At 38.6% G+C, this 22,510-nt stretch overlaps 1 protein-coding gene across 4 annotated transcripts in view; it reads right to left on the bottom strand.

Moving 5' to 3' along the window:
- Window positions 1–11,089, bottom strand: part of RAPGEF4 (Rap guanine nucleotide exchange factor 4) — a 169,480-nt gene extending 158,391 nt beyond the window's left edge. For all 4 annotated transcript variants that reach the window (XM_072418341.1, XM_072418342.1, XM_072418343.1 and 1 more), the window contains exon 1: window positions 10,832–11,089. In XM_072418341.1, the coding sequence (XP_072274442.1) occupies window positions 10,832–10,896 (65 nt within the window). In that variant the 5' untranslated portion in view covers window positions 10,897–11,089. The remainder of the gene's footprint in view (window positions 1–10,831) is intronic.
- Window positions 11,090–22,510: the final 11,421 nt, after the last annotated feature.

Genomic DNA, 22,510 nt, shown 5'->3' with positions numbered 1-22,510 from the left:
ACACCGCACAGCACATATACTGAGCTGATTGTTAATAGAATTAAGTGCTCCAATTCCTGCACGTTAGTGATGTACAGCAATATATATCTAGTGTAACACCTAGATTTAATGTTCAATGAAATACTTTAAAAAAATATTAGTAAAAGTCTGATTTTAGGTTTTAACACAAATATATATCACACAAGTGTATTTTTCAATAAAAAGATTAATTGTATAAGTCTATATGATTCTAAATAAACATTTAGGACATAGGAAAGTCTTTTACTCAGGGCAACCAAGTAGATTCTACTTGTCTAACTGGTGTTCACACAAAATAGCTTTACTTGTTTGATTTTACCTGAGTGCAGAAACTTCCTCCTACTGCCTAAATTTAACCACTTCCAACCATGGGTCCAAATATTAAAGCTTCCAAAGACTGGAGAGGATACACTTTCATCAGTGAAGCTGGATGATCCAGCAAACCTGGAAGGGATCTGGTCCAGGATTGAAAATATTTGCTATCAAGTGTCAAATGATTTTTAAGAAACCCATTCCAGGTTTGCCTAATGAAAGTATATCTTTTCCAGCCCTGGGGAGCTTTAATAAATCAGGCCCCTTATGCCTAAACTGGGCAGCATGGTGGCTCAGAGTTTAGCACTCTGGCACTTCACAGTGATAGGACCCAGGTTCAAATCTCAACCAGGATCTGCATGGAGTTTGCAGGTTCTGCCTGTGTTAGCGTGGGTTTTCTCCAGGTACTCCCACATTCTAAAAACATGCAGTTAGGTTAAGTGACTTCCCCCAAAATTTGACTGTATTAATGACATATGTCTGTAGTAAGGACATTAGATTGTGAGCCCCTTTGAGAGACAGTTAGTGACATGACTATGGACTTTGTACAGCACTGCGTAATATGTTTGTGCTATATAAATACTGTGTAATAATTTTAAACTTCCATGCCCTTTGCTGGTGCTTACCTCAATCACTTCCTACCTGGTGCCTTACCTTAACCACCAACACCCCGTGCCTAAACTTAACCACAAGATAACCTACCCAGCTCCTGACACCAACCCTGCAGGTAAATTCCTGACCCTGACTTTCTAAGTTGGCTATTTTGACAAGACTAGAAGACTGACAAGTATGTTCTTATTAGATGCTACTAGCAATATGATCACATACCGAATTACCAATTTATTAAATCAGCCTTATTCAGGTTAAAAGTTTAAAGCAAACCAGCCTTTAGTGCTTTGAAAGAAATATGGTGGTTAAAAAATATTCAGAATTTAGGGTCCTAAAGATATCCTTTAGATATCACTATTGTACCGACACATAGAGCTATAAAGAGCCGAGGGGGCCAGGAAACTGATACTGCTGGAAGACTTTGATGCTGAAGACTCTGCAGCAAACCCAAACTCTTCAACAAAGTGGAATTGATCGATAATGGCAGGACAGGTAAGCAATAATTTTTTTCTTTAAAAGATAATTTTAAGTGTTTTTTTTAATTCTAGAATCCATAAAGCAAGTCTTTATGTACTTGGAATTGTGCTGATAACAGTCATCTTATGCTTTTCATGAATTCATTATAAACACTAAGCATTTGTTAACACTAGAGGTCCTCAGATGCCATGATTAGAAATTTGAATCCAAAGCCAATCCAGTTATTCCATTATTAATAACACTTTCTTCAGTTGTGTCCCAACAATACAACCTTGTGCTACTTCTACTAATATAAACTACCATGTTCCTATAGCTACCCACCTACACTAATTCAACGCCAGAAATTCGGGTTAGGATATTGCCTTTTCTGAGATGTTTTCTGGGATACAAACCAGGCAAAATAAGAGGATTTTATTGCTACAATAATTCTTCTGGTGCCTGAACTTTTATTGTATTCCTATTTTATTAGTTTTAGAATTGTTTTCTTGTATTATTAAAATTCTTGCACTAGAGAGTACGGTATCTCCTAAAAAAACATTTTTACAGGACCACAGGAATACATTCCGGATGGGAGATATATTTCTCCATTGTTTAGTACATGGGCTCCTTTAATCCAGGGTGTACCGGTATGTAAGTCCAGGAGTAAGGAAAGCAAATCTGCAGGGGGTTGCTACTGTTTAATTTATTTTTAGGTCTCTAGACTCTGAAATGGGAAGGAAGGTACTTTGTGGGCCTTTCCATTCCACCCAGGGTACACCCAGTGGTTTAGCTGTAGCAGACTGCTGGTCTGCTATAAGAGTACAGGTGTGCTAACATGGAAGAAAAGGAGGAAATTTCAGCAGGCTGCAAACAAGCCTTTGTGGAAACTGTGCTGTGTTTGAAAGAAAAAGCAGTTTTTGCTGTTTCATCTGTGCGAATTTGAGTTATAGACTCCGAGGACTCACCAATCTGTTTCCAGCTGATGTAAGCTGCCTTTTCATTTATGCTGAAAAAAACCTTTTTGTTTTGGGAGCAAAATCAGACAACAGACTTCTAAGGGTGCTTGCTGCAACGGCAAGCAAAAGAGTAGTTTTTTTTCACAGTGAATCTACGTTTTTTTATAAGGTGCAAAAATGAAAAGTCCATTGTAATGTATGTGGGGTGGCATACAAAAATAATCACACTGCAGGGCTAGTAAAGTGCAGAAAAAAGCATGATTACCACAATCTGCTGCAATGTAAAGTTCAGCCAAGTTTTTGTTTTTCAAATTACACTGCATATGATTTGGAGCTTGGAGTGAGCAAATTTTTCCTGAGCTAAAATTAGTGGCTTCACACCTACATCTCCTCTCCTGCATGTTTTTACAAGTGATATCATGCACTTTAAGGATCATTAGGAAATTGAGTTGCACATGTAATTTAATAAAAGAGCAACCATAGAACACCAATTCCCAGCTTACCAAAAGAGTTCCATTGGTTCAGTCAGAGCGCAACCCTGCTCCAATGATTATCATGCAAAATATGGACTTATACACAAATACTCTTATGTTTTTTTATCTATATAATAATCTATATTTTAGATGAGGCGTGTTGGAGGAGCCAGATGTGGTGTTCCAAAAACTACCTTGATAAAAAGAATCAGACACTGGTGGCAAAGATTACTTCTTCATGACAGTTACTAAGACAACTTCCGGGGGGGGGGGGGGGGGGGGCTGTACTTGCATCACAGCAGAGGCTTTTATTGAGTTCATTTTGATTAAAAGGTTATCTGAGGTTATACTGAGACCAGTCTGGCCCTACATTGTAGATAGAACAGTTAATGTCCCTTCTGCAATAAAATAAACATACCTGCTTGATCACAATTTTTATCAACATTCATCTGTTGTCCCTCCATTGGGTATCCCAGTCTTCTTATGAGTGTCAGATCCTGGATCATTTCAATTGGCCAGGCCAGAATGATGGGATACCTGGAATATCCCAGAATCCTACACTTAGCTTTGCATGAAAAGATCGCAAACAGGTAAGTTTGTTTTATTGCAGAAGAGATTGATATTGAAGTGAAGGAATGGTATTGGAGTCAACATGCTATCCGTTTTACTTGTAGATCTCTGTTTAAACTGTATATAAAGAAAACCAAGCGAAAAGAGAGATAGTTTCATGTATTCTAACAGTAAAGAGCTTTTTTGACTCCCCTCAGCATTTCCTACATTAATTTACAGCTTTCATTCTGAATTTATCCACAAAAATCCAGAGGTGAATTTACAAGTATTACCTTCGAAACAGAATTTTTCACATTCAAAAACCCCCACTGTGTTACTGAGTTTGGCTGTTACTGTGCAGCTACAGGACCTCGCCTGCATTTTACAAGACTTACAAGTTCTCACCACCTATCAACCCATCTTACTTTTATGATGCAACATTCTTTGTAATTATATGTTTAAAGTGATAAAAACCTGACAATCACACATGATAATTGACATAAACACAGGTGCCTTAACTGGCACTCTTAGTTAAATTTTGTTTTTGTTTTTTTGGGGGCTCGACTTGTGTTCTTTAGAAGCTCAGCTGGATCCTTGGCTGTGGCATTACATCCAATGCTTCTCAACCGGGGTTCCTGTAGCGGTTGCTAGTGGTTCCTTAAGAAATGAACGGTTTGTGACTATCAGGTCAGTTTAACAGATTCCAATGATCTTTTTGGCCATCTGTAAAGGTGGCAGCATTCCCAATGGCCAGCAATGTATGGGGCATTCTTCCCATTGACCCATTGACAAATGTACTGTGAGTTGTGTATATAGTAGTTATAGAAGAGGTTACTGAAGACCTGAATGGTATTTCAAGTCACTCCTTGCTTTTTGACAAGTGAATTGCAGAGAATAGGGAGGATTGGAGCTCAGAGAGAAAATTGGTGTCAACCTGGGACTCTAAAAGGTTGGCAATCTTTAAGGTTGGCATTCTAATTGCCACTGTAAGGGTAACATTCTTCCAACTGAACACTTATGTAAGCCATATTATTCCCACTGCATTGGCAACACAACCCTGTAATTATTTTAAGGGTTCCACATGGGTAAATATTTTTTTAAAATGGCTGATTTAGACAAAGTTGCTAAACACAACCTAATAAGGTGCATATGGAATGCAATAATGTACAGGAGAATCTGCTTCTATCATTGTGACAGTCTTTTAAAATACATAGGACATGTGTAAGCTATGGAACTTTTAGACCAAGCCAGAATCCTTTTCTGAAACTAGTTACACACCTGGGCTATGTACAAATGGAAAGTTTTGCTGCTTTACAAATCTAGCTGTATAAGTGTTCTAGGTGAAACTTTCCTGCTTTAGTAGACTATCAGCAGCAGAAGTTCTTTTAAAGAATAAATATTTTCAAAGTAAACTATGTCAAAGAAAATACCACTATTCTGGTATTTAAACTGTATAACTTGAGTGACACATTTTATTTACCTTGGGAAAAAACACAATTCAAGCAATAACAATAGTTGTCTGCAGAGCCTGTTTTATTTTAAAGGTCCACAATGCTCTTCTGTGATTGTAACCTGCAGGGCTTGTACAACAGATGTACACAACACTAGGAATAGATCACAGAAGTTCTGGGTGCCATGCTGTGAGACTGGGGAAGAGGCCTAGCACTCATTAAGAATTTATGGTGTACTGAGTAATACAAAGGTGTATTTTCCATACTCTAAACAGATCTACAGACTGCTATACATGTAAGAGTTTGTATCAAAACTTTTGAATATATACTATGATACAAACAAATAATAGTTTGAACTCTCCTTGTGACTTTCTGCAATTAATTACAACAGGAAAGTAATGAACCATAGAGCATCCAATCATACAATTACATATATTAAAACACAACAAGGTGCCACATTTACAAAAGCAACCAGGTTGCTTAATTTGATTTCTTCCAAATTTCTAAGAAGAGAAAAAGAGAAACATTTTAGCAGAAAGTATGTATGCATAACACAAACCCCTTTTATAACCCAATTATGTGGACTATGAAAAAAAAATACCTAAAAAATGATTGGGTCAACACCCTAATGCAAATGTTTTACCACTACCTTTCCTTACTACTACAATAATACAATTATTAATATAGAGGCTGGAGGAAAGATGTAGGGTTGTATAACAAAACAGTGTTGTATTACATTTTTCATAGAAGTCTATAGATTAGACCAAAATGAGGGACAGATGGGGAAGAACACAGAACATAGAGATATGGTTACAAATAAAGGTTAGTCTTTGAAACTCAGCAGCTATGCAATCATATTTTCAGTTGTATTTTCCATCTATTTTTTAGATCTGAATCTGTTTAAAATTAGGCAACATGTTGACTACCTATACTCTTTGATAAACAAGGCCAATGGCTAATTTACACACCTTGGAGAAAAGAGACATTGCCCCTGATTCATCAAGCAAAATCGGATTATCGGTCGCGCATTCGTATTAGCGATCCGGAATCGTGCGCGATCGCGCTATTCAACAACCGGAAAAGCTCGCGCACATTGCGCATGGCAGGAATCCGGCCGGCAGATTCAGGATGCGAGTGGACGCGCGCACTCGAGTCCCGGACCGCGGTAATCCGCGATCGCGGGTCGCGCGTATTATCGCGCTTCCAGCGATCGCGGATTTCAATGATGAATCAAGGGCATTGTGCTGTTGTCCATCAAAACCACATTTTAGTTTTGTTTCATGGTTGTTAATAGGTAACAGGCCGATTTTGCAGTTTTCTTTATTTGGCCCCGATGTGCTTTTGTACTGGAAAATCACTAATAAGTTGCCCGTAGAAACAAGTAAGGTTTCATGACTTCTTTCCTTTCCAAAACCACCAGGATTTTATATTACTTCCCTACTGTGATAGCAGGATCAAGTATCATTCCTTGATTTTCTTCTATAGATATGGGGACCTCATTTTAAGCAATACCAAGTGTTTCCAATTGTCAACATTGCTTATTATTACCTAATATGGGCAAGTTCTATAAGTTCTGATCTATGTTGATTTTAATTGCACATATTTTATTGGGCTGCTCAAATTCTGGGGAATGTATGTGTCTTGTTTGTTCAGTGATCAAGCTAGCATCAGACATTTCTGGGTCCGATACTGGGTAAACTTTCTGGGTCTCCCAACCCTCATGTCTCAGAATATTACAAACGTTTAGCCAAAGGTCAGGACTAACCAGTAAAGGAGAAAGTGAAGGGTCTAGAATAGCCAGAGAGTGAGCTAGGTGCAAATAGAGGGTCATGTTCCACTTACATCTGGCTCTCCTGCGGACTAACCAGAACCTTCACTTGCACCTGGTTTTCTTGCTTGCTAGTCCAGATCCAGCACTTGCACTTTGCTAGCCAGGGAAGAAACCAGGTGTAAGTGGAGCTAGAACCTTCAATTGCACATGACTAGCAAACAAGGGAGCCAGGTAACATCAGGCTATCCAGAAAGAGAGCCAAGTGCAAGTGAATGGTCAGGCCCCACTTGTACCTGGGTCCATTGCTGGCTAATCAGACCATTCACTTGCACCCGTATCTCTTTATGGGTGAACCAGACCCTTCACTTGCATCGGGCTCCCTTGCTGACAAGCCTAGTTCCAGCAATTGTACCTGACCTTTTTCTTCTCTTCTTTTTTCTTCCATGTTCTCCCATCTTTACTCTGCTTGCACTATCTCTCCTTTCTCCCTAATTTGTTCTGTAGGGACACTTCTTGTGGCCACAACTGTTTAAGAGATAAATTTTCCTTTCTTTTGAATAGATTTCCTCTCCCTTCTTGTAGTGTCAAAAGAACAGTATATAAAGGAAAATCTCCACAATAGGAAACAAACTTTATAAAAAAATCCTAATAGGTAACCTTTTTCAACTCCCTAACACTAAAAAAAAAATCATACCCTTGGATACACAAGTTCCCTGTGGGCTCATAAGTTAAGGTTCTTGCAATATCAGCTAAAAATGAAAACGCAAAATAGGAAAGAGATGGTTCTGCATCGTTTGCCTAAAAAACTTTTGCTTTATCTTTATTGTTTCACTATACTTGAATTTTATCACTATAGTGAGCACAAAATACACTAACATCCTAAGGATTGAAAAGTTCAATACTGTGTGCAATATTTTTGTTATGTGGTCTAAAGTAAAATTATCATTTGGTCCCTTTTTTCCAAATTCACCAAACTTAATAAAAGAAGTTCATTGTCCATCTGTTCAGGAATATAATGCAGATATTATAATAGAATGTACTGGGACATTCCTTCAAGATCATAGCAGCAAGTACTATTTTCATGGCGCAAAAGATTATTAAATATATGTAGTCCTGTATGTTGGGATGTTCAATATACAGGTCTACTACAACAAATAGTCCCATTGCAGATGGATATGTGAAGCTTAAGGTAAAGGCTTACCCACTGGATGAGCATGAAAACAGTGCACACGTGTGTAAGCAGCTATAGTGAAAAGACTTAAGTGTGTAGGGACATGTTTTCGTGGAAAAAAGTATAGGTAAATTTGCATGTTGAACAGGAAAACTTTTATTGACAAAGAGCTGGGAAAACTGTCATTCTATTCCATTAGCCGTTTGATTCCAGAAGTACCCAAATGGTAACATGGTGTGTCCCACAGCCCTTACTGGTTATCCAAAAAACACGTCTACAATTTGGCTACATACACATTATGGAGGCAAAAAAAGAAAAACTAAGGCAGTGCCTATCTTTTCTGTCGTTGCTCTTTACAGTGCTACAAATTACCAACTGCACGTTAAAGTTAACGTGACTTGACCAAAAATGTTTCTAAGATAACAACTGTCTTAATTGGTGCACTGGGGTACCTCAAATGCCTTTGTCTCTGTAAGGCCTCTTGAGTTCAAGGCCCAAGGTCCACATAGGTATCTTTATTTATTAGCAAGGTGAGATGCAACACCACCTCCTCTTCCTTGTACCAGTTCCCACATCTTTTAATGGACAAATATCAGAGCCTCTATTGGCCATTTAGGTATTTATTAGCAGGTGGGAAGAGATGGCCTAATCTCAAATAAGGGATGAGGCTCCATTTAAAGTTCAGGTATAAGATCCAGGAAGCCAAATAGATCCAGCAATGCATTTAAAATCAACATAAATACTTTGATCTTTTCTTGGTTAATAAGACTGGATGTATATAAAAACGTACACAACATTGCCATACAGGAGGGCTTACCAAATGATTGGAAACCACTGTCAATCTTCTCAGGTGAAACATATATATATATATATTTATTTGTTATGGCATTCTGTCTACTTTCACAAAAAGAAGATATTTATAATGTCAGATAGGCAGATCTGATGTGGCCTACCCATAAACCAACTTTTGATCTGAACATCTGATGATCTTTTTCCCACTCTCTATCTATGCTAGCAAGAATCTACTCAACACAAATGGAGAGAGAGGGGAAGACTTTGCTTTGGCTGGGTAGGCCATATGGCACAAAGTTAGATAGGCACAGTGGTTACCATGCATTTATGTATGTTCTGTGGTAGGACTGTTTTGCCTGCAGGTCCAGTATTTTTAATAGTAAAAGTCCTTTAAACAAAAAGTTGAAACATAACCTGTAATAAATATTGATGCACACAGCAAATCGTAACTATAAAGTTTAAGTGCAACTATAATATTAGATTAAAAATATTCCGCCAACCCAGGCCTCCGAAATAAAAAGTTCAAGGTTTTTTTACCAGGATTTTACTGGGATTATTTTTTTGGCTGCCAAATATTTGCTGCAAAAATATCTTGCAGGGCACTCATCCAAGAATGGACAGAGATAATAGAATAATGGTCTGTATATTTGGGCTTTTGTCTGATTATGATCTGCCTTTCACTTCTTACCAATCAATAGAAATAAAAAAGCAATTTGTGAAAAGGTCAAGTGTGCGCCAAAAGGAGGTCAAAAGTGGATTAGAGGCAGCTGTGAAGGAAGTCTTAGAAATATGTTGAACTGACCTCAAATGCAAGATAAAACCATCTGGAGGATTATTATATTTATAATTATTAATAACTATTATTTTTATAGCGCTGACATATTACGCAGCACTTTACAAAGTCTGTAGTCATGTCACTAGCTGTCGCTCAAAGGAGCTCACAATCTATTGTGCCAACCATAGTCATATGTCATTACCAAGGTCCATATGGGGAGGGGGGGGATCAACCTAACTGCATTTTTTTTGGATTGTGGGAGGAAACCGGTGTACCTGGAGGAAACTCACACAATCACGACAATTTCCTACCCACAGAAGGCCCAATAGTGTCTACCAAGTACATGTGTCAAGTGAAGAGACTAGGCTGCCTGAGAATAAATCTTACAGCCAGGTCTATTTTGGCTGATCCCACCATATTACCAAGTGACTTAGCAATCAGTCACATGTCAGCACTACAGGTAGCCTGTAGCAGCATTTTTCCAGAAAAGTTAAATCCTTTCAGCTCTTCTTTTATTTTTCTTTATACTGTTGACATATCTTAGAGTGAATAATTGTGTTAAGGTTTACTTTAACAGATAATATACTAAATGAAGTAGTTAAATAATTTTCAAATACATGGTTTGTTTTCATAACATATATACACACAAAAACACATACACACAAATACCCTTATATACTATAAAAGACTAAGTTACCATCTGTAACTTGACCTTAAAAATATTATTCTGCCATGTATCCTTTACATCAGTTTAGGTTAATATTTTACCAGGATGAAATACAAATGAATGACACATTTCTGTCTTTTTATATACATACTGTACATCAGATCTGAAATATAGAACAATTTACTAAGTTTATTATTTTCTAGCCAAGCTGAGATAATGGCTAATGAACTGATGGCCATTCATTTCAGATCATTTATTAAACAAATTATACAGTCATCACAAAAAGCGTTAAATGAGAGGTAGTAGACGTGATTGTAATAAAATACACTGCTTGATTAGGAACACAGGGTAACGAGTATTTCCCAAGAGGTTCTGCATCAGCTGATGTATGCTGCAAATCCTCTCCGTCACCCCATATCTGTATCAATAGGGCCACATTCTCTCTGCCTATCTGCTCCATCTCAGATTTTCTCTTTAAATTGCTAACTCACTGTTTATTAGCACATTTCACTAATGCACAGAGAGAGTGTATTGATTTTTTTTTTTTTTTTTTGCAAAGCAGTAGACCTTGATTCCCAGGAAATAACAACAGCAAGGGCAAACTGTAGACCAAGCGTAAATGGCTGAGAGCAGATCAGCACCGGTGCTGTCCACTGACCACCATATGTACATGAGCATGACACTGGATTAGAAAGCCATGCATGCCCCTGACTACACATATCCCACCATGCACCATTCACAACCAGCATTGGGTAATTAGCATGCATTGAGAGACAGGCTATGCAGCAGAGCGGTCACATCATGCATACACTACAATACATGTGAAGGTACCTTTTATCAAGGCAGGCAATCCACTCTGCAGAGGAGGAAGAATGAGAAGTGTGTGCAGCAACCATGTTTGGAGCACTGCCAGCTCAGTCTTGTACAAATCTGCCTGCACAGCTTCCCAAAAGTACAATAATGAGACCAGTTACTCAACTAAGGCTTGTTATATACAGATAACTGATCATCTACAAAACTGGAAGCAATGCAGAGCCCACCCTGCTCCTGTATATGACATGCTATGAGCAGCCCAGCAGCAGAGAGGCTGTCACCACTGCAGACCCTGAGCACTGGCTAGGCAATACACTACTGGAGAGATAGGAGGATGGATGGGGGGAGGGCTGAGATACTGCAAGCATTGGCTACAGCACCTCACATAGTACAATCTTTCCCACTATGAATATAGAAATACAGCTTTGCCTTTTTTATTATCTGGCATACACCTTGAGAAGCTGGTCAATGATTTGTGAACAAAAAGCAGGTAGACAAAATATGCTTCTTCTAAATGAAAATAATAAATGCTATTAGGATTTAATGTTTTTTATTAACTTGTATTTTTATAGCACCTACATATTATGCAGCGTTGTGTAATGTCCATAGTCATTGCGATATTCCTACCATATGTCATTACCACAGTCTAGGGCTAATTTTTGGAGGAAAGCTAGTTAGTCTAACTGCATTCTTTTCCAGGATGTGAGAGGAAACATGCAAACATTGGGAGAACATAGAAACTCCATGCAGATAGTCTCCAGGCTGGGATTCATACCTGGGACCTAGCGCTGCAAAGGCAGAATGCTAGCCACTGAGCCACCCATTTTTATTTAGCACTAGCTGATAACCAGGCGTTGCCCGGGTATTTATTTATTGCAATCTTATATTATACAGGAAAAGGAATCAAATAAAGCTACAGTCATTTTCTTGTCTACGGTGTTGTTTCATTTTTTTACCTTTGATTGCACTCGGCCAATTGCCTTACGTTTTCTCAAAGGGATTATTACAGGCCAGAAATTTGTTAAGGAGTCCAAAAAAAGTATGTAAAAATATAAGCAAAAGGCACACTGTCACTGAGCAATACATACATACATACATGCAAATATACGTCTGACATATACCACAGCACTGTACAAAGATCAGCAGTACACTCCCATGAGTCTGAGTAATATGTCTAGCAATTTTGGTTTAAATGTCTCGATGCGTTTTCTAGTGATCCCATACACACATACATACATACATCAAAATATAGCTCGGACATATAGCACAGCGATGTACAAAGATGACCAGTGCACTCACATGAGTCTCAGTCATATGTATAACAAGTTTAGTTGAAATGTCTCCATGCGTTTTCGAGTGATGGTGGAACATACACACAAACATACATACATACAATTTTATAGATATAGATTTATATAGCTCTGACATATACCACAGTCCTGTACAATGAAACACTGAGCTGGACCCATCTGTCTCTGTACAGAGGAGCTGACACTCCAATGTCCCCCCACAGTCACACACTAATATTATAAATTTATATACCTCTGACCTATACCACAGCGCTGTACAAAGATCAGCGGTGTCATTTGTCTAGCAAGTTTGGTTGAAATGTCTCCATGGGTTTCCTAGTGATCACTAAATATAGCTCTGACATATACCACAGTGGTGCATTCACATGAGTCTCAGTCATATGTGTGGCAAGTTTGGTTGAAATGTCTTCATGCGTTTTCGAGTGATGGTGGCACATACACACATATATGCATACATCTGATTTTATATATATAGATAAACATTATTATCCAGTATTTATATAGCTCTGACATAATACACAGCTCTTTACAAAGTCCAAAGTCCTATCACTTACTGTCCCTCAAAGGGCTCATGTTCTAATGTCCTTACCATAGTCATATGTCATTAATGTAGTCTAAGGTCTATTTTTGAGGGATGTTTTTGGGATGAGGGAGGAAACCCACACAGACACATGGAGAACATACAAACTTCTTGCAGATAGCGTCCTGGCTCAGATTCGAACCTGTGACATAGTGCTGAGTGCTAACCTCTGAGCCAACCATGCTGGCCAATAAAATATGAATTAAAAAATAAAAACTACAAAGCATGGGCGATTAGAAATCTAAATGCAATTACTTAAATCCCATGTCAGTATCATTTTAAAATATTTTGAATCTTTTTAAAACTGCAACTTTCATTAAAAAAATATCCAGTGACCTTGCCGTAATGGTCTTTTGTACAAGCACAGCCATACCCAGTCTTGCCCACTGTTTTCTAGATAGACAGCACTGGCTCTGTTGCTGAAACCCTCCTACTAGGAGCCTAAGTGCCTGGGAGCGGGGCATATGAGACACACATGAAAGAGGATTTGGCGCAAACGTGTAAAGTTCGTTTTTTTTCCCTGTACTTTGATATAGAGCAGGGAAAGGTGAAGATTTTAAAGATGTCTTAAAGATAAGAGGAAATCTTTTCAAAGTAAAAAACAAATGGTGTTCCCTTTAGAGGATTTACCGCCTATTGCTCTGATGACAACTTAAAGAGCTCTATTTTTGAAGGAGGGAATCAGCCATTCCCACAAGCATGGAGAGAATTTTCCAATTTCAATGGCAGTAATTGATTCCCACCTGGAAATGTTTAAGGAACTGACTGATTCCTGTTTTATAAATCCAGTATGTTAGTTTTTCCCTCACCTTTTCACTTAATGACAATGGAGAACCTTCCAGGTCCATGTGTTTCAAAGGCAGTAAATGTTCTCCACCTGGGGATGTTTTAGTGAATGTTTGTTTCAGCATAAGAGACTTTATGTAAAGTTTACATCGCAGCTGTACACATAAGAATGTTTTACGATTTTATTAAACTGTATTATTTGTTGATAAGATCACTTAATTATTCCAGCACATCATATTATTTGTATGATATACAAGTACATTAAATTAGGGAGATGTCATTACTGTTGTATTACCTTTATTCCCTCTTACAATAAGTTCCATTTCAGGACCATGCAGTACCATGGACAGCAAACTTTGCTGTAGCTTAGCATTGCATTGACTTTAAGTCTACAGGACACGATTCAAGATATAAACGTCTAATATGCTTACAGATCAGGTCATGGGCCATTGGTGTTTTATAGTTTTAAGCTGTAAAAACAAACAAAATGAAATTTTAAAATTTAATTTTTTTTTCTCTGAAGTGTTAACAATGGTCGCGACAACATCAAGTGGTAAAGAGTATCAGGTACAAGTCAGGCACTGGTAAGAAGTTATTGAAAATTCCTAGAAGTAGTTTTGCAATACCAGCTTATGGGGATAAGGGTGTTCCTTCTTTTTCCACAGTACACTATTATATCTTTTGTAATTCCTATATATCTATTGTATATAAAAAGGCACATTTTCCTTATGTTTTTATCCATGTACTTCACCTTAAGAAGGCACGGCTTGAGTATAGATTTAATGTTTGTCCATTTAAATATGTTTAAAAAGTCAATAGTTTCTATGGGGTTTATATACATGTTCACATGATTGTATAGAAGCAATTTTACCAAAGGATTTGTATTTCAGTCTACCTAGTTTTGTGATTTACTTATCCCCGACCCACAGTCCAGCCCTGTGTAGCACAGAAAGGGAACATGCTCTTTCTCTGCTGCAGTTTACCTTGCCCTGCAGCATATCTTACTGGCTCTTTGATTTGCTTCTCCCTTCCTTACTCTGAGCTCTTCTGCACAGGTTGCTCAGTATATGTATACATTTATTACTATGGTATAAGCGGGGCGGAAATATTTTTATTAATAATTTAGCAAAGTATGCAAATTCAGCTACAACCCTGTGGGTCAGTTTACCATAAACTGGTACTAAATGTTTGGCAGATGGCAAAAAAAGGAAATGAACTAACATTTACTTATATGCAAATTGTTTTAGTAGGATCAACAAGTTCCTAGTTCTGAAGATTCGCTAATGTCATTACCAACCCCCCATCCTTTAGTAGAGTTATTTATTTTATATTAGGTGGAATGCAACATGGCAACCAACCAAACTCTAAAGGGACTGGAGCAAAGCCAGGAACTAAGGCAGGGAATTTGTGCTGCTCTATTCCCCATGACATATAACAAGCTAGCAGGTGACTCAAGCTATAATTGAAATACCTCTGAATTCTCAGAGAGTATGATTACATTAGGTTATAAGTTCTTGTGGGGCTAATGCTTTTAGCAATAATATAAATTATGAAAAGACAATATATTTTTTAAAACCTTTAAAGTATATGTACAGCCAAAGCTTTTCCTTTTAGCTAGGATAGAGTTAGAGAATGGTTATTTCTTGCCTCCTGTGTCTTGTTCAGTTTTCCCATATACTATACTAAAGCCAGAGATGAGAAAAAAAAAGAAGTGGGGAGAATAATCTCTCCAATCCAAGTAATTGGAGGTTAATAATTTAGGAGTTAATAATAAGAAATTACTAATTGGAAGTTAGTAATTTAGGCAGAACAGGTGTCTCACCTGGAAGGTTTCTACTTAACCTATTCTGGTGCTAACTGTAAAAAACTGGCATTACCATCACTGTCTCAGTGACAATGGTCACTTTCTCAAACAGCAGTAACAACCTGACAAATCCCTAACCCTAGACCATTGCATCTGAATAAAAAATCTAATCTATACATACATTTTAACACTCTAGGGCAGCCTTTAATTAATTAACCCCTAAAAAACTTTGGAAAACATTTCCAGGTCTTGGGCAACCCCTGATAAAACTATAAAAGGTTGGTGGAAAAAAACACCTTACATTGGTGGTCAGTGGTCAGAGATAGCTTTAGCGTAATTCTTTTAACTCTACCAAGTAATATTGGCCATGAAATTAAAGTTTACCATCACATAGAACCTCATACAGCTAAAGCTCAAGGAACCCCCGCTTGAGAATGGCTGAAAATGTATTAATGCAGCCTGCACGAAGAGGATGGAGGGAACACAAGATACCTGAATATGGCTGAACAAAAAAAAACCTCCAGTCTTTTCTACATCTAGACTTTAACTCCTCCCAGGCATATGCTATACAGTCTTGAATGTGTGTAAGGCCCTGGTTAGTCTCAGTATTCTCCAGACACCAGTTCCCCAACCTAAAGCTGCAGTCTTCACGTATAGCAGCCCCTGCTCAGCCTCAGGGGACTGGTTGCGTCTCCCAGCATTCAGTTGCCACCAGGACTTAATGCGCAAGGGAGGGTGCCCCGGGATAGGCCCGCAGCCGACCAGGAGCCACAGGTACACAGTACAGAAATTACCAGGTGAAAGGATCTGATTCTACTTCTAGTTCCTCCAATGCACCCTGAGTTCTCCTTTACCAGAGAGACAGACGTCTGGAGAGATATCCCAATAACACACACGCACACAGTATGGTCTTAGGAATAGTCTCTGATCTTTACTTGTCAAGGTGGTCTTTTTATACACATTGAGTTATGTTATTTACGTACAGCTATTTACATTTTAGCCATATATAGTGTCACTTGATACATTGCAAGACATACATTGTACTTCAAAAAGCTTTCCTCATCTGGTTACAGAGTAGACACAAATAGAAATACAACTAGTATATACTACAAGTATGTCGCTCAAATTAACTAGCTTAACATTAATATTAACATTAATTAGCTAAACAGTCCTAGTTAACCCTTCACCAGGCAATCCAGAAAACAAGCCAAAGTCAAACACAGGAGATCAGTCCACCAAACAAGGTACAAAGGAAAAGGCACAAGCAGAGTCAGGATCACAGGCAAAGAGTTCAAGCAGATTGTCAGGAACAGACAAGGTCAGCAACAGAAAACCAGTCAAGAATCCCTCCAGCACAGATAAGCCCAGGCACCAAAGACTGGAAGCAGAGAGGATAAAAAAACACCAGCAGCCAATGACAGCATTGGGATTACACAATTCCACTCAGCTGTGCAGGGGATGCCAAGAGGAAAACCACAGCTAAAAAGGATGCTGCAATCTTCAGATCACTAATCTTCAAACCCTGTGCTACTGCAAGCGCAGCCGCCGGAGAGAATAGGTTGAGTGCACCCTCCTAGAGCGCCTCCTAACAATGTGTGCACAAGGCATGGCTTCTTGGTCATCAAGGTTTCAATGATTTTGTCATTTTGTTGTTCCAAGGCAGAGAGCCTTTACCCGAGCTAAGGTCCTAAAGCACCATCGTCCCATTGCAAAGCCTAGAAAACTCTGAACCACATGGAAGCGAGTGTGGCAAACATTTATTGCCTTCCTAACCAACACCACTAAGCCCAAACTCAATATGGTTGGCTGGGTCGGTTATTATTCTTAACACCGTCTAACTGTAAGCTTTACAACTTCTGGCATAGTAATTAACAGACTGCGTTTAGGCATACACACAAGCAGAAACATTTGGGCTGATCATATGAAAATACAAAAGAAAATTTGTGAAAATACTAGATTCCTACACACGCTACAGTCGTATTGTACACTGACCTTTAATTATACCATCAAGTGTGTAGTGCCGTGAAAGCCTGACTGATTAGATAGCAATTGAATAAATTGTTTGAGTAGGTGCTTAAATTAAAAAATTTTGTAAACCTAATGGAAAGTGTAAAGAGAGTGTACAATCAGATGAAAAAATATAAAATAAAGGAAAATACTTTCCTTTAGTTTGTTCAAAATGTAAGCTATTTCTGCTACCTCTTTGTGACTTTTAGAATATGTTGAGTCATGTAGTCAAGAAGCCAACCATAATGCCCCGCAACTGCTTATGTGATGAAAGGTAGCTAAAGCCAGTGGAACTACACTGCTTATCAAAAAATGTCCCACACTGCTATGGTGTCATTCCAATAAACGTATGCAATGTCATAATTTATTTCCATCTAGAGTTGCAATCATTTTTTAAGATCCAAGATCTTGTACTGAGGATGGGCCAGTCAGGTCTCTGCATAAAGTCTTCTCCAGACTATTCCAAAGATTCTTAATGGGGTCAAGGTCTGACTTTGTGGTGCCCAATCCATGTGTGAAATTTATGTCTTATGTTGAACCACTCTTTCACAATTTAACCCCAATAAATCCAGTCACTGTTATTTTTTAATACGTTTGTACCATCAGGGAAGGAAAAATCCATTGATTAAAAAAACACAATTCACTATGTTCTGGTAGTGAACAGATGCCATTTTTGACTGAATCAACTTCAGATTATAACTTCCCTCACAGGGGACTCTCTTTTGGCCAAGCAGTGTATAATGTTTATGCACCATCTATTCTAAATATATGGAAAGATTATAGTAAATGTTGAGCCCAAACCTGCACTCAAAAAACTTTGAAACTCAGAGACTGAGTTTGAGACTCAGAGACTCATTTGCTGGCAAATGGCAATATTGCCAAACAAGCAGTCTGAGAAAAAGGTTTTTCCTAGCCTGCTCCACACAATGAACCACATCAATAGAATCGCTTTGATGTGTATGTGTGTACAACACGGGGTGATGTAATTGCTTAATTAGGGAGTTGGCTGCTGTGACATATGTTTGGAAGTAAAGTTTACAGTGATTCATTAAGCCGCTTTGTTTCGTGCTCCCAGGCAGAGGGCTGATGAGATAAATAGCTGCTCTACAACCAGTTTCCTTGGAGATGGCTGGTTGTAGAACTTCATGTTTAGTCATACAGAAATGAGTCCATAGGGCAGGCTTTATGCTGAAAGAAATATTTCTGACATCATTGCCTGCTAATAAATGACCGAGGGGGATTTAGCATTAAACATTTGCTATGAGTGACATAGTGTCTTTTCCCAATGAAGTCAAACTCACAAGAAAGCTAAATAATGTGTTATGAAATTGTCAAGAATCCTTGGTATTAACATGTCTTCATTTGATGTTTAGTGTTATTTGCTATGCATTTATAAAGAGATTGGTGATGTTGATAAGGCATACAATTGCAACATGAAAGGAGAAGGGGAAATGGAATGTCAATGGAAGTAAAATGTTGATTTACCAGGTACCTAAAACATACCTACCTAACCCCGGAGATGAGAGAGAGGGTTACCTGTCTCTCTTTAAGACTAGACCAGACCCAACACTTGCACCTAGCCTGACAGGCAGTGGCCAGGCCCTGATCAAGAGATCTTTGATAAGGACTTGTAGCCTGACTCACATCTGACTGCCGCTAGCTAAACTCTGCATGCATCGTATCAGGCTCATGTGCATTTCAAAATTACAGCCACCAAAAGAGGACAATTTTTTGGGTGTTGGCTGGGTCCTGATCAAATGTTCTCTTGATCTGGGCCCTGTATCAAAGTATCCACCCCTGATGATGGCCTTAATTATAGAAACCCTATTACTTTGACTTTCAGAGTCTCTTTTTCTTGCCTATTCTAAACTGCTTTTAAGACATATTCCTAAAGATCCCCCAATGCAGAATAGGCAAAGTGTCAGTCTCCTGAATGCAGCATTTCTTGATTTAAATACTGTATATATTGAAAAATAATTGATCTAAAAATAAAATGCATTAAACCTGCTTTTACCTGAATAAAAAGGAAGACTATAAAAACTAGGTGGCACGCTTGGAAAGACAGAACCTCTAGGGGGTGCTATGGCTTACACAATAGTGGTGTGATCCCTGAGAGGGCCAATTTGCAGAATCTAAGAAGCAACCTGGCCTTCTCCAGAGTCCCTAGTGGTGAGGATGTTTAGTTGCAGGCTGCTGCCTGGTTGCAGTCTTTGGGCACACCAGGGAAAGGGGGACAATGTGCAGTACCAAACCAACAAGCAGGTGAATAGTCAAAGAAGGCCAAGGTCAAAGCAGGCAGCAAATAAGAGAGGTCAGGAACAAAGCCAGGGGTCAAGAGCCAGAAATGCAGAAAATAGACACCAGTGACATGGGGGTTATCAAAGTTACAGGAAAACACTGGGGGCACAGGTGACAGGGGACACAGGGGAACACAGGAGACACAGAAAGCACAGTACCAATTGGGGTCACTGCAGACACAGGGGAACACTGGAACAGCACTGGAAAGGCAACAGACTGGGCTACAAGGGGTAGTTAATGTGGTGAACAGTATTTCTTCAAATCAGAGCCTGTTTGGTGTCAAACCACATAGCCAAATATTCTTTACATTTTACACTAGGGTGATGCACATTTTATGTGCAATGGTGAAATGAAGTCTGTACAAAAATGTTAAGGAGATGGGTACACAAATCACTCAATTAAGCTGAATCAGATCTGGACCCTGATGATGACATACTATATACCAGGGTTCCATGGGACCCTGGGGTTCCTCCAGAAGTTGCTGGGGGTTCATTGAGCCATGCTGACCAGCAATGTAGGAGGCATTCTTCCCACTGACCGCCATGTAATGTACTGTGAACTGTAGATGTAGTAATTATAGCAGGGGTTCCCTGAAAGTTATATCAAGCGTTCCTCCCTGGTAAAAAAAAAAAAAAATGAAACACTGCTGTAGACAATGATGGGACAGGGAAGACCTGGGAAATGCCTCAGGATGGTAAAAGTGATAACAAATCTGATGGTGGAATGGGAGCCATAATGGAGGAACACATCAGGGGATTTAACGAGGAAGAAGATAAAGGAAGGTTCTGCACTTCCACCAGCATCACCAACCATCAGCTGAAGCTGCTTTATTAACCAACCACTGTCCTAATGCCACCTTCCGGAATTCCATCGTCCTTGGATCTGCCAGGACGGTCGTTCGGATGATGGACGACGGGCGCTGTACACACGCCAAATTCTCGTCTGATATCAACTCTGAGCCGATTATCGGGCGAGAACCATTAAACGTGTACGTAGCTTTAATGCAGAATACAAGTTGAATTTCTCTTTGTTTCAATAGATTTGCCATACCACTAGTACAACTGAAAACATAATTCATTTTACCTAAATAAATAAATTAACTTTTAAGTATGTGCCACCTGGTCTGCTGCAATCAGCATACCACTGAAGAGAATGTGGATTTTTTGATGTACAGAGAGCAAGAGATAAGCTCCTAATTGCTTACTACACAAACCAGTAATAATATATAATACTAAATAACCCGATAGGTAATAAAATTATCTCTTCTACAAGACTCAACTTGAACATAATATGACCTAAACCCAAAATATATTGGCTGCTATGAACACCAATGTAAAACTGCTATGAACATTTATGTGTTTTTATTTTGATGTCTTGATAAAAGTAGGTAGATACGTATACAGGTAATAGAAACAGGTTTTTACGTTTTTTATGTTCTGTCAGACTATAATTCTGCTTTCACATAAGTACAGAATATGATACATAAATGAAAATGCTTATCATGTGACTAGAACAGGAGATAGCTATGGGTAATGTTATCTTTACCTAAGATACTTCAGCTTTCAAATGTAAAATCACTATCCTCACCACTTATTTGCTGCATTGCAAGTTTAATGCAGAATCAATCCACTATATCTGGCCAAACACTAAAGGGCAGCAGAGTGGCTTAATATCCCATGGAGCATTGCATAGTTTATCATGGATGTGAATATTTGCACTTATACCCGTCTCAGTTCTCTCCAACACAATGAGGTGACATTCTGAAAAGAGCATAAATTATAGCCACATGTATTAAGGTTATGCACTCCACAGCAAAGAATATATGGTATTTATGGGAACTAATTGAACACATATTTCTAAAACAATAGACAAAAATAATGTATCATTAAGATTTAAAACATATATCAATTGTTTTGTTTTTGACTTTAGTGACATCTGTGCTCTGGGTGCCTTATTTCAGAATACACAGGGAACTTGCCCAAGGTATATTTGCAGCAGGTGTTAGTGAAAGGTATAATTAACTGTTGACCCTTACAATTTGACCAAAAACTAATAAATATGTTTTGGGAGGAACAATTCTATAATTTCAGACATGCATCACTGAGCAATGTGCACGGTGCAATAATTTAGAACATCAAGGTATTTATTGATCTCACTACAATAAGCTGAAATTTCATTGTAATATATATACTAGTGTCCTTTTTTTTACATAGGACATATCTTTCTCAAGTAGGTGACCATAAAGATATTCTTTTATAATCGCAGGGTTTTGTTTTTTGATGCACAGTGTCCCTGTTACCTGTACTGCTGAGAACATTTTGTTCTTGGCAGGAGTGGTAGCTACAGTGTATTCTGTACAGAAAACTGCCCTACGGGGACATCTTTTTCCAGAATCCATCTAGCTTAGGTTAATAGGACATGTTATATGAACAAACAGCCCTGAACCAGCCAGGTTATTTAACAAAACTGTATGTTAAAGAGTAACAAGGTAATGATTTTATGACCTAAGCATCTGTCAGTTTGTGAAATGTCTTTCTGTATTCTGATTAAATAAAAAAAATAATAATAACATAAATATGTGTAGTCCCTTTTATGGGGGGGGGGGTCATGTAAATGACCCTCACAAACCAGGCTATGCCGCTAACCTGTAGATAACATAGAGGATCCCGGGCCTTCGCTATGTGGAAGTGTGAGGATACTAATAAAGTTGGCAGTGCCTCCACCCAGGACAGGGTCTCTGTTAGCAGAGGGAAATAATCTCTGATAACAGATATCACATATACCCCATTTATACAGAGGGAAATAATATAATACTGCACTACATACAGGCACAGCAGTCAGTGCCCCTGATTCATCAAGCAGAATCGGATTATCGCTCGCGCATTCGTATTCGCGATCCGAAATCGTACGCC

The sequence above is a fragment of the Pyxicephalus adspersus genome, chromosome 7 (genome assembly GCF_032062135.1).
Source record: "Pyxicephalus adspersus chromosome 7, UCB_Pads_2.0, whole genome shotgun sequence".
Taxonomy (NCBI): domain Eukaryota; kingdom Metazoa; phylum Chordata; class Amphibia; order Anura; family Pyxicephalidae; genus Pyxicephalus; species Pyxicephalus adspersus.
Note: the sequence above shows the minus strand (reverse complement) of the source record. Positions and strands in the feature narration are given on the sequence as shown.